At 34.6% G+C, this 11099-nt stretch overlaps 1 protein-coding gene across 1 annotated transcript in view; it reads right to left on the bottom strand.

The window, feature by feature from the left end:
* Positions 1-283: 283 nt before the first annotated feature.
* Positions 284-11099, bottom strand: part of LOC100973465 (sulfotransferase 1B1) — a 35770-nt gene continuing 24954 nt past the window's right edge. The window contains exons 5-8 of the mRNA XM_003809015.5: positions 9399-9525; positions 8675-8769; positions 5769-5949; positions 284-2446 (exon numbers count right to left, since the gene is read on the bottom strand). Coding sequence (XP_003809063.1) covers positions 2334-2446; positions 5769-5949; positions 8675-8769; positions 9399-9525 — 516 coding nt within the window. The 3' untranslated portion in view covers positions 284-2333. The remainder of the gene's footprint in view (positions 2447-5768; positions 5950-8674; positions 8770-9398; positions 9526-11099) is intronic.

The raw sequence follows: 11099 nt of genomic DNA, 5'->3' as shown, positions 1-11099 counted from the left end.
CCTCAGAAATAATACTACACATCTACAATTAGCTGATCTTTGACAAACCTGAGAAAAACAAGCAATGGGGAAAGGATTCCCTATTTAATAAATGGTGCTGGGAAAACTGGCTAGCTATATGTAGAAAGCTGAAACTGGATCCCTTCCTTACACCTTATACAAAAATTAATTCAAGATGGATTAAAGACTTAAATGTTAGACCTAAAACCATAAAAACCCTAGAAGAAAACCTAGGCAATACCATTCAGGACATAGGCATGGGCAAGGACTTCATGTCTAAAACACCAAAAGCAATGGCAACAAAAGACAAAATTGACAAATGGGATCTAATTAAACTAAAGAGCTTCTGCATAGCAAAAGAAACTACCATCAGAGTGAACAGGCAACCTACAGAATGGGAGAAAATTTTTGCAATCTACTCATCTGACAAAGGGCTAATATCCAGAATCTACAAAGAACTCAAACAAATGTACCAGAAAAAAACAAACAAACCCATCAACAAGTGGGCAAAGAATATGAACAGATACTTCTCAAAAGAAGACATTTATGCAGCCAACAGACACATGAAAAAATGCTTATCATCACTGGCCGTCAGGGAAATGCAAATCAAAACCACAATGAGATACCATCTCACACCTGTTAGAATGGCGATCATTAAAAAGTCAGGAAACAACAGGTGCTGGAGAGGATGTGGAGAAATAGGAACACTTTTACACTTTTGGTGGGAGTGTAAACTAGTTCAACCATTGTGGAAGACAGTGTGGTGATTCCTCAGAGATCTAGAACTAGAAATACCATTTGACCTAGCTATCCCATTACTGGGTATATACCCAAAGGGTTATAAATCATGCTACTATAAAGACACATGCACAGGTATGTTTATTGCAGCACTATTCACAATAGCAAAGACTTGGAACCAACCCAAAAGTCCATCAATGATAGACTGGATTAAGAAAATGTGGCACATATACACCATAGAATACTCTGCAGCCATAAAAAATGATGAGTTCATGTCCTTTGTAGGGACATGGATAAAGCTGGAAACCATCATTTTCAGCAAACTATGGCAGGACAAAAAAACGAAACACCTCATGTTCTCACTCATAGGTGGGAATTGAACAGCGAGAACCCTTGGACACAGGAAAGGTAACATCACACACCGGGGCCTGTTGTGGGGTGGAGGGAGGGGGGAGGGATAGCATTAGGAGGTATACGTAATGTAAATGATGAGTTAATGGGTGCAGCACACCAACATGGCACATGTATACATATGTAACAAACCTGCACGTTGTGCACATGTACCCTGGAACTTAAAGTATAATAATAATTAAAAAAAAAATATATATATATATAAATATTCCAAGAAAACATAGATCAGAGACCACACAAATAGATATAAGCATGTAATAATAAGTAGAAGGAACATTGGGTCAGGAGGGCAGAGTGGAGATTCAGCCTAGAGAGTCTTCCTTGGGCACCAGATTGGGAAATATTTTGCAGAGGTTATGATCATGACTAGGATATTAAAGGTGCTATTAAGATTAAGTAACTGAAGTTCCCAAATGGTGACCAGAACACAGCAGTAGGTGATTTCTCTGAAGTTCAAACGGGTCTGTTGGGAAAAAGAGGACTCCCCATAAGAAGTAGGTCACAGCCCTCAGGGCTGCTTTTCAGTACAGAGTTCCAGTTCCCAGGTAACCAATCCTACAGAGACTATTGTAGGCGTTTGCCTTTCGGAGACTTAGACATTAGGTATGATATAGAAAAAAGATTTCCAAAATCTGAACTACATGATCGGGGACATGAACTATGTTATCCAAATAGAGGCACTGCAGGAAGATGAGCTATGACTCAGAGAACAACTTGAAACTCGGTAGACAGCAGTGGAACACAGTGTCCTGGGTCAAATTTTCAGCAAAGGGAAATTGGGGCAGAGTTAGGAAATACAGTCTCATTATGAAAACAGCATTTCTTGGACCATGGTACTAGGGAGGGGAACTTAATTCTAAATCATAATATATGGGAGATTAAGTAAAATAAATCCCTTCTTTCTTATCAGTACTAGTGTAGAAAAAGGCAGGAAGAGCCTGTGGTTACATTGTTCCTTTGTTACAAAAAGTTAACAATGAACTTTAGCCTTAGAGAATTTGGAAACTCAGAATCAAAGGAACAAAACTGGGATCTGATTAATAACATTGAAAAGAATCAACATATTAAAAGCATATTATTCTCCTTTAGAAATTCAGTTGATTGCCCAAATCAATTCATAACTGCCCTCGTTTCAATCAACTACAGACAATCTCTTATTTCTTCAGATTTGTGATTTAGACACTTTAAATCTCTGTGCGGAATTGAAGTGCAGTTTTGGACATTTCTGTCTTATAAATAGCATCAAATTTCTCATTTTGGGCCATGGTGAAGTAATTCTTCCAGTCACCAGCCATCCCTAAATATAAATAAAAAAACATAGGAAAGAATAAAATATTTCCATAAAAAGAAATCAGTATATACCAAAGGAAAAGATTAGAAGGCCTAAAGAAAGACCTTCCTTTTATTTGAATGAATTCAAACAGTCTTTAAATCGTATTAACATTTAAATTTTTAAGCCTTTTAAAAATTGAATAATTTTTTCCATCTGGAAAGGTGGTTTATAATTAAATAGAGTCTGACATTTGAAGAGGCATTCTGAGAAAGACTAATTTTCTTGTTTAAATTCCTGGGCTTTACAATAGTTTCCCAAGAGTGATAATTTTACTGTTTCTAATGGTCGTAGGTCATGAGATTATCACTGAGCACTTGGATCAATAGTCAGGCATATTTTATTTCACAAAGTAATTTTTGGAAACTAGACAAAAAATTAGTCATCAGCACAGCAAAACTGTGAAATAAAAAGTTGATAAGTATCATTTCCTAGAATTTATAAACAAGGATGCTATGATATGGAGATGACAGTTGTTTTTCCTAAATTCACTAGGCTTGTTCTTTATTTGTAATTTAGGTGGGAATAATAACATTAATATCAAATATATAACATCCTGGAACCATGTTTTTTAAAGTAAATCTTTGAGGATAAAAATTTAAATTTAATCTCTCATACTTGGGTATTTATAAATATGTGTTCGGAAAATGAATAAACTTTTAATGTACTGCCAATATTTTTAGAGAAAAACATCTCACTATTTTATGAAATAGTAATACATCATATTAAATTACAAGCTATATTAATCCACAGTGGTTTGATAAAACTTCCAAGTCTTTTAAAAGAAAAACATTCCTATAGATATGCTTGTTTCCCTAGTTGTTACATTTTGTTCTATGTTCACCAGATGTCAATAGCTCTGGAATTCAACATAGGGTTGAATAAGGGTTCAACATAAACATACTGGGGCTAATGCATCCGTAAGGATGTCATTAAAAACAGAGGAGAACACAGATTTAAGCAATTAAAAGTTATATATAAATCATTCCAGTGAACTGATCTGCATATAAATTTTATAATATACGTAAACACATTTACTTCACAAAAGAACTTTTGATAAATGCTGGCCAAAGACCAGGTTTTTCTGTTTGTTATAATTTAGGACATATGAACAAACATTGGACATGATCTATCCCACCCTCATAATAATAACATTGATTTATCTAATATGGCATCTTTCAAGATTCAGTGTGCCTGGCACATTTGTTCATACTTAACTTCTTTCAGCATTCATTCATGTACATGCCCCTTGCACTACATGGTGAGCTTCTTGAGTCAAAGATATGTATCATTTACCTTTGAATCTTTTAAAGAATATGTGCTGTATATAGTTATTCATGAAGAAGTTTTTCTATATGCAAATTAATGAATGAGTACTCTAAATGTTTACTGGATACATCAGGGAAGGAAGGAAGGAAGGAAGGAAGAACGGAAGAATAGAAGGAAGGAAGGAAGGTCAAACTATTTAGACTAATTATGTTTTTTACTTCTGTATGCATTATTTATTGTGAGAAAATATCCTAAATGCTTACATATCATTTACCATAATCCTCCCCAGAAACTTTTGCCACAGGTGTTATTATATTATCTATTTTGCCAGTGATGTAATCAGAGCTTTGGCAGGTTAATTAATGTATTCAGGGTAATAGGTTCAGGGAATGGCGTAGCCTGGATAAACCTCAGATCAATCTGACTACAAAAGTATGTTCTTAACCCCCTAGAGAAGGGACATAAAGACTACCTTCAATATTAGAACAGCAAGTGCTTTTTTTCTGTTGAGGTTGGAGAAGCCATAGAATCCAGATATTGAGCTTGTCTTCTTTATGTCTACATCATAATTAGATGTCATGAAATGGCATCAATTTTCATATGATTTGAGATAAAATTTCTGGGAAATTATATTCACGTATCTATCACAATGAGAATTTGCCTTGTTTAATAAAGATTTATTTTCTGATTCTTCTACCAGGAAAAAGAATATATATGTACATGTAAACAATTGACCCTTGAACAATACAGACTTGCGCTGGCCAGGTTCACTTATATGCATTTTTTTTTCAACTAAAAGCAATAAAAAATACAGTATTTGCATGATGAGAAACCCACCCACATGTTTTGAGTGCCAATTTTCATATAGGCAGGTTCTAGTATATTCAGAGGCAGAGTTCCTGGAACCAATCCCCCACATATAGCAAGGGATGACTGTCCATACACATCCATTTACATCTGTGTATAAGCATACAGATAAGATATATATACATCAGTCTTCTTTGCTCAAACTTATAATGCATACAATTTTTGATGAAAAATATACCTGCTTTCTTACTCTAGAAGTTATTTTTAATAGGTTAAATATATTGTTTTTAGAAAAGAAAGAGCATACTTTGAAAACACTAGGACTATTTGCTACCTTAATAAGTTAACAAACAACTTTCCAAAAAATTAATCATATTACTCAAAATTGGTGGTTTTGTTTCATCTGTTAATATGCACAATACATTCCTAAGGTTATGCTTACTTCCTAGCATATAAATTGAAATTCTACCCCTCTCCCTCCAATTCAATCAAAGATATTGAAAACAGATCGTGGCATTATTAAGTGGATAACTTCTCAAAGTTATTTAAGTTAGTAATTTGTTAAATGTATTGTTATTATTAACACATTTTTGACATATATTATGTGTAATAAGCCACAATAAACAGACTACTTAAATGGAAGTAACGTATTCCAACAGTAAATGCCATATTCTTCTAAGTTAAATTTAGACTCTATGTTACTAATAGTTTAGACAGTATTTGCAGAGGGCTACAACTTCTTATAAGGTCAAATAACAGTTTCTCCTTTTGGTGAATTATTTTTAATGCAATTACCATGGTTTTCTAAGTGATATGGGGACTTTAAAGACTATGGTACTGTACTAAGTGAAATTAGTATTTCACTGAGGAGCAGAAGGAAGGAAGCTTATCTATGCCATCTTAGACAAAGATTGAAGGGAGTAAGAATGACAAATTTGGAATTGCTCACATCAGAGTTGCCAAAACCACTCTCATTTAGCACAGTAGTAAATAGAAGAATACATATTTATCATATATTCAAGGTATTCTAGTAATAGGTTTACATGCATTGTTTCATTTAATAATTTTGAATCTCAGCAACTTTTGGTTGTAGGTATTTACTATAAAGCTTAAACAGGCTAAGAAACTTAGTAGATATCACAGAACTAATCCTTAGCTCATGATAATTCATAAGAAAGTACAAAAGGGAAATTAAACCCAGCAAAGTATTTACCTTTACGCATAAAAGGGGATTTGCTATGATCCATCACTGTAGTTGGTAGATGTGTATAATTTACCAAAGGATTGTCCTTCATCACTTCAAATGAGGTGTGATGGATGATCCTATCCAAGATCTCATCATTCAGGTTCTTCTCTAGAAATCTAATGATCTTCTTGATTTCCTCCTTTGGATTCTATTAGTGGGTAAAACCCAAGACAATAAACAAGTAACTCACACAATGTGAATATTTATAAAACATTTATAATCCGTTTTTTTAAATGTTGACTCTGAATAGTATAGGAAATCCATATTTGTTTGGGTTTTTCTCAATTTTTAAATAAACTAATCATAAAATATTAAAAATCAAGAATATCTGTTATATTTTCTGTGTCAGTCCTCTCTGACAGAAGAATAAGATCAGAACTTAAGGTGTGTCAGTGGTTAGAATGAGTAAACGAGCAGACATGATGATAGTAGAGAGAAGCCCAAAATTAAAGATAGTAGTTGTGCTAGGAAAACACATAGATGGACAGGCAAATAGAGAACATTTTCTTTTTGGGGTCAAAAATATTTGGAGAATAATTTGGCTAATCCTAAAATATTAATGATGATAGTAGTCCAGGGATCGCCAACACACTGGCCTCAGATCAGTACCAATCAGTGGCCTGTTAGGAACTGGGCCACATAGGAAGATGTGAGTGGTGGAAGAGCAAGCACTACTGCCTGAGCTCTGCCTCCTGTTAGATCAGTGGTGCCATTAGATTCTCATAGGAGCATGAACCTTATTGTGAATTGAGTATGTGAGGGATCTAAGTTGCACACTCCTTATGAGAATCTAACTAATGCCCAATGATCTGATGAAACAGTTTCATCTGGAAACCATCCATATACAGCCCCCTTGCACCCTGTTCATGGAAAAATTGTCTTCCACAAATCCCGTCCCTGGTGCCAAAAATGCTGGGAACATCTGTGTTAGTCTATAGACCAGTAGAAGTTAAAGCAGAGTCCTGGCTCTGGCTGAATCTTCCTCTGATCTGGTATTCTTTTACCTCATTTATTAGGAATGCATGTAGATACTCATAAACATGTTGTAAATTACTGGACTTTTTTTCAAATTTTATTATTCATGTATATTCTATAATTTTCTTCCATTATTGTTGTTGCATTAAACTTCTCTATAATATTATCTACAACTGATTGTATGGTAGAAGAAAAATATTGTCTGTTAATGCAATGTATGTTGCAAGTTTGAAGGAAATTGTAAATATATGGACATGCTTAAAAAGGTAACCGGTTAGACTATAAATCAAAATGAGTAAGTTTATTTGAATAAAGCATTTTAGCTAAATAAAGACAGAAATGGTCTCAAATGTTATGTGGGAAACAGTGTAATGGTTGATTTGGAATTTGAATAACAGCCAAACAGAGAGAATGTATTTCTTAGTCTTATGGAGAAAAGGGACTATTGCCAGAAGCTAAAATTGTTCTTTTCATAAAGCTTTTAAGTGGTGCTCTGCTGTCCAAAACATGAAGAGAGTTATTTGTTAGAGAGCTGGAATAATTTTCTCTCTTATGAGGAATTTATAACTTATCTCTGGCTAAACAAACTCTCAAGAGACATATCACTTTGTTACAGTAGTTTCATAAACCATGCAAGGTTTTGCAGCTGTGTGGTATGAGCAAATTAACATTAATACTCTCAAACCCGGTGTAAAGGGACAATGATAAGACATAGATCACAGATTCTTTATGGGATGTGGACAACTGTGATGGAGAATGAAAACTTGGGCAGTGAATAAAATCTCAGAGGATTCTTTGTGCTAAGATACGAGAAACCCCTGGGAGTTTCTCAAAACCACCTAAAGCAAGTAATATTTCACATGGGGCCAAATTTCTGTGTTATGTAAAGTAGGATTAATGCCATTAAAGTTTTGGATATTACCACTCACTCATTTATTTATTGAAACAATCAATGATCCACGCAAGTAACCTTGAGCCCCTGTTTATGTTGTATGCACTGTATTAAGTACTGGGATGTAGTTACAAAGAAGACAAACTTTGTAATTTTCATTGTAGATCTGAAAGTATTCTAACTTGTATGTTCAGGCTTTTATAAGTAAGGAACTAATTTCAACATGTTTACCTGTTGTGTGTATGTCTGTGTGTATTTGACCAATTTAAGTAGAAGAGTTCCATAATGTGGCATGAAAATTTGTAGTTGTATTTAATTAATACTACTTCATACTAGATAGATGATTACAAGTTTCTACACTAAGAGTGAGGTAGTAAGGAAGTAAATGAGGGAATACTTTGAAAGATACAATAGATACCCTATCTGAACCAATTGAATGTGCAAAATATAGGAAACAAAGACAGTAAGAATAACTTTTATTGTTGAGAGAGAACAAAATAGTAAAAATATTACATGTTGGAGAGAAAGAAAAGTTTAGTTTTGAGCATGTTAAATTTAATACGAGCATGGGTTAGAAAATTGAGGTAGAAGTGAAAATGCAGGCACAGATAAGGGATGATTAGCACATAAATAGTTGTGAAAACAATAAGCGTGGAAGGGGTAACTTGAATATAGCAAACAATTTTTAAAAACAATGTTAAAATATTAATGGGTAGATATCTAAGGATAACTATAAGCATGTGATATCCTGGTAAATATAGGAAATAATTGCAGAAGAAAGAGTGGTCAGATATAACACAGTGGCTAAGAAATAAGAGGAATAAAAATAATTCTTTTCACAATTAGAAACTCATTAATTATAGCAAGATTTGGGTAAAAACACATGGTGGATAGGCAAAACAATCATCATTTTGGACTCGATAGACTAAGTTGGAAAGCAAATATCAATCCTTTTACAGCACGATGCAGTGGGGAAATTATCCAGAATCCATATCTACCATTTTACCTCTTTCATATCTTCATAGTACAAAAAAAGTATTGGGTGTTCTTCCTTTTTCTTCCACCAGTTTTTAACATGAGTAAACCAGGAACCATAGGCCACTAAAACCAGATAAAAGTCTATTTTCATAAACATTCATCAAATTAAATATTTCTGTCTGAATAGTAAATCAAATTGTGAAAACATTTTGAATTTAGTAACCAAAGGAAGTGAGAATATGAGGACAATCTTAAAAAGTAAAATTAGCTATTTATGGATATATAAACATCAGATATTTTTTAATGTCAAGTGCAAAGAAAGCATTTCAGACAAAAATACACTGACCTCCAAAAAGTTATACTTAGTCTCATCAAGAAGAAACTATTATCTTACAAAGTACTCATATCAACTAGTTACCTAAGTACTATAAATATGACATATGCATTAACAGATCTAACTAATTGCTTAAGCAAGTTACACAATGTCTATTGTGAGGAGAGACTGATAATGGATTTCTAGCAACTGAGAACAGATTATAGAATACTTTTGTATGCCAATGATTAATACTAGTTTTATAAATTGAAGGTCATAGTAAAAATGTTAAATGCATTAGATTTAGTTTTCTAGATAATATTTGAACATACTTTTCACTAGATTGGAAAAATAAGTATTTTGAAAGTCATAAAAGTTATTGTTAATAGTATTATTAAAATAAAAAATACTTATCAATTTTAAGATAAAGTCCACATACCTTTTCCAGTTAAGAATTTCTCCAGATATTCTTCCCAGGTACCAGGAAAAGGTTGTAAATTATTCATTAAGTCAAAATGGTAATATGAGACTGAAACATCCTTGGCATTACGAGCCAGATAAATCATCTGCAGTGGGGGGCGGGGGCAGGAGAAAAAAATAAGATAAAAGACATTTTGTTCAGGAAAAAATTAACCTATACGCATGTAAAATAGCAGAGTACTTTTTCAAATAGAAATTGTGGGCCAGGGAGGCCCTTCTATTAACAGCTAAAATATAGAATCAATTCAAGTGATTTTCAATACAGCAATGCATTTTTGAGATTAGAACCATCGAGCTATAGAGGTTTTGAAACAAAGATTTCAGTTTCTGGCCACTTGACACTGTGAAGCACAAATAGACCACTGTGGCTTCTGGAAGATCTGCAAGGTCCTAGAACACACATTATCAAGAAAATGACACTGTGACTAAAGAGAATACCAGCAAATTGAAAATAACAAAATTGTGGGAAAAAAATAAAAGTTTTCACTTTTCACTTCTACCAGTGAAATACCTAGAAAAATATTAGGTGCTGATAAAAATATATAGAAAGGAAAAGAAGGTAAAGATATTAAAAGGCATTAAAATAAGTTTGGGGCACCCAGTTCAGAAACTAGAAGGTATAGACTCACTATTTTCTACTTCGCTACTCTTTTTTTTTTTTTTTTTTTTTTTTTTGAGACGCTCTGTCGCCCAGGCTGGAGTGCAGTGGTGCGATCTCAGCTCACTGCAAGCTCCGCCTCCCAGGTTCAGGCCATCCTCCTGCCTCAGCCTCCGGAGTAGCTGTGACTACAGTCGCCCGCCACCACGCCTCGCTAATTTTTTGTATTTTTAGTAGAGATGGGGTTTCACCGTGTTAGCCAGGATGGTCTCGATCTCCTGAGCTCATGATCCACCCTCCTCGGCCTCCCAAAGTGCTGGGATTACAGGCATGAGCCATCGTGCCCGGCCTTTTCTATTCTTAATGTCACTAAAGCCCTGGAAATTATTCAACTTACAATGATACAAGAACTCTAAAAGCATACTGGACAAAGAGCTGAGTAATGCCAATGTGGTGAGTTCCTCCTAGGTGTCCTTTTTATCTCCTATATACTCTTGGATTGGGCAGCAAAAAGGACTGTGACCTGGAACCATTTACAGGCATACACGAAACAAAAAAAATATCTAGGAAAACCTGCTCTCCCTAGTCAAAGGATTAGGAAAGAGGAAGCCCAACAGAGACATAGTGGAGAATTCCAAACTGTGCTCCACACCCGGGTCTCTGTAGGTGAACTAACTCACTGCCAGTAATGGCAATGAAGTACTGGGCCATTCAAACTCCTGCGATATAAACGGGGCTTTATGAGCAGTCCCACCCATTCACAGTGATGACATCAGAGAAGCCCTGTTTCTCCCAGGCCCGAAGGCTTCTCTCCAATTTTCAAAAAGTCAGCTAACAAGAGCGGGAAGTCCAGGAAAGTACCTTATACCCCTTTTATGTGGCATCAGCAGGGATGGTACAGTATGTCCAGCAGCCCCAGAAATCAAATAAGCAAGAAAAACAAAACTGAGATGAATCAAATGTTAAGTTATCTGACAAAGATTTAAAGTAGCTATCATAAAAAAGCGTCAACATTCCATTCCAAGTTGTCTTGGAGGGTGGACCAATCATTCCCCACACCTC

This window comes from Pan paniscus, chromosome 3, assembly GCF_029289425.2.
Source record: "Pan paniscus chromosome 3, NHGRI_mPanPan1-v2.0_pri, whole genome shotgun sequence".
NCBI lineage: Eukaryota > Metazoa > Chordata > Mammalia > Primates > Hominidae > Pan > Pan paniscus.
The sequence above is the reverse complement of the archived record's forward strand: the minus strand, read 5'-3'. Positions and strand labels throughout refer to the sequence as shown.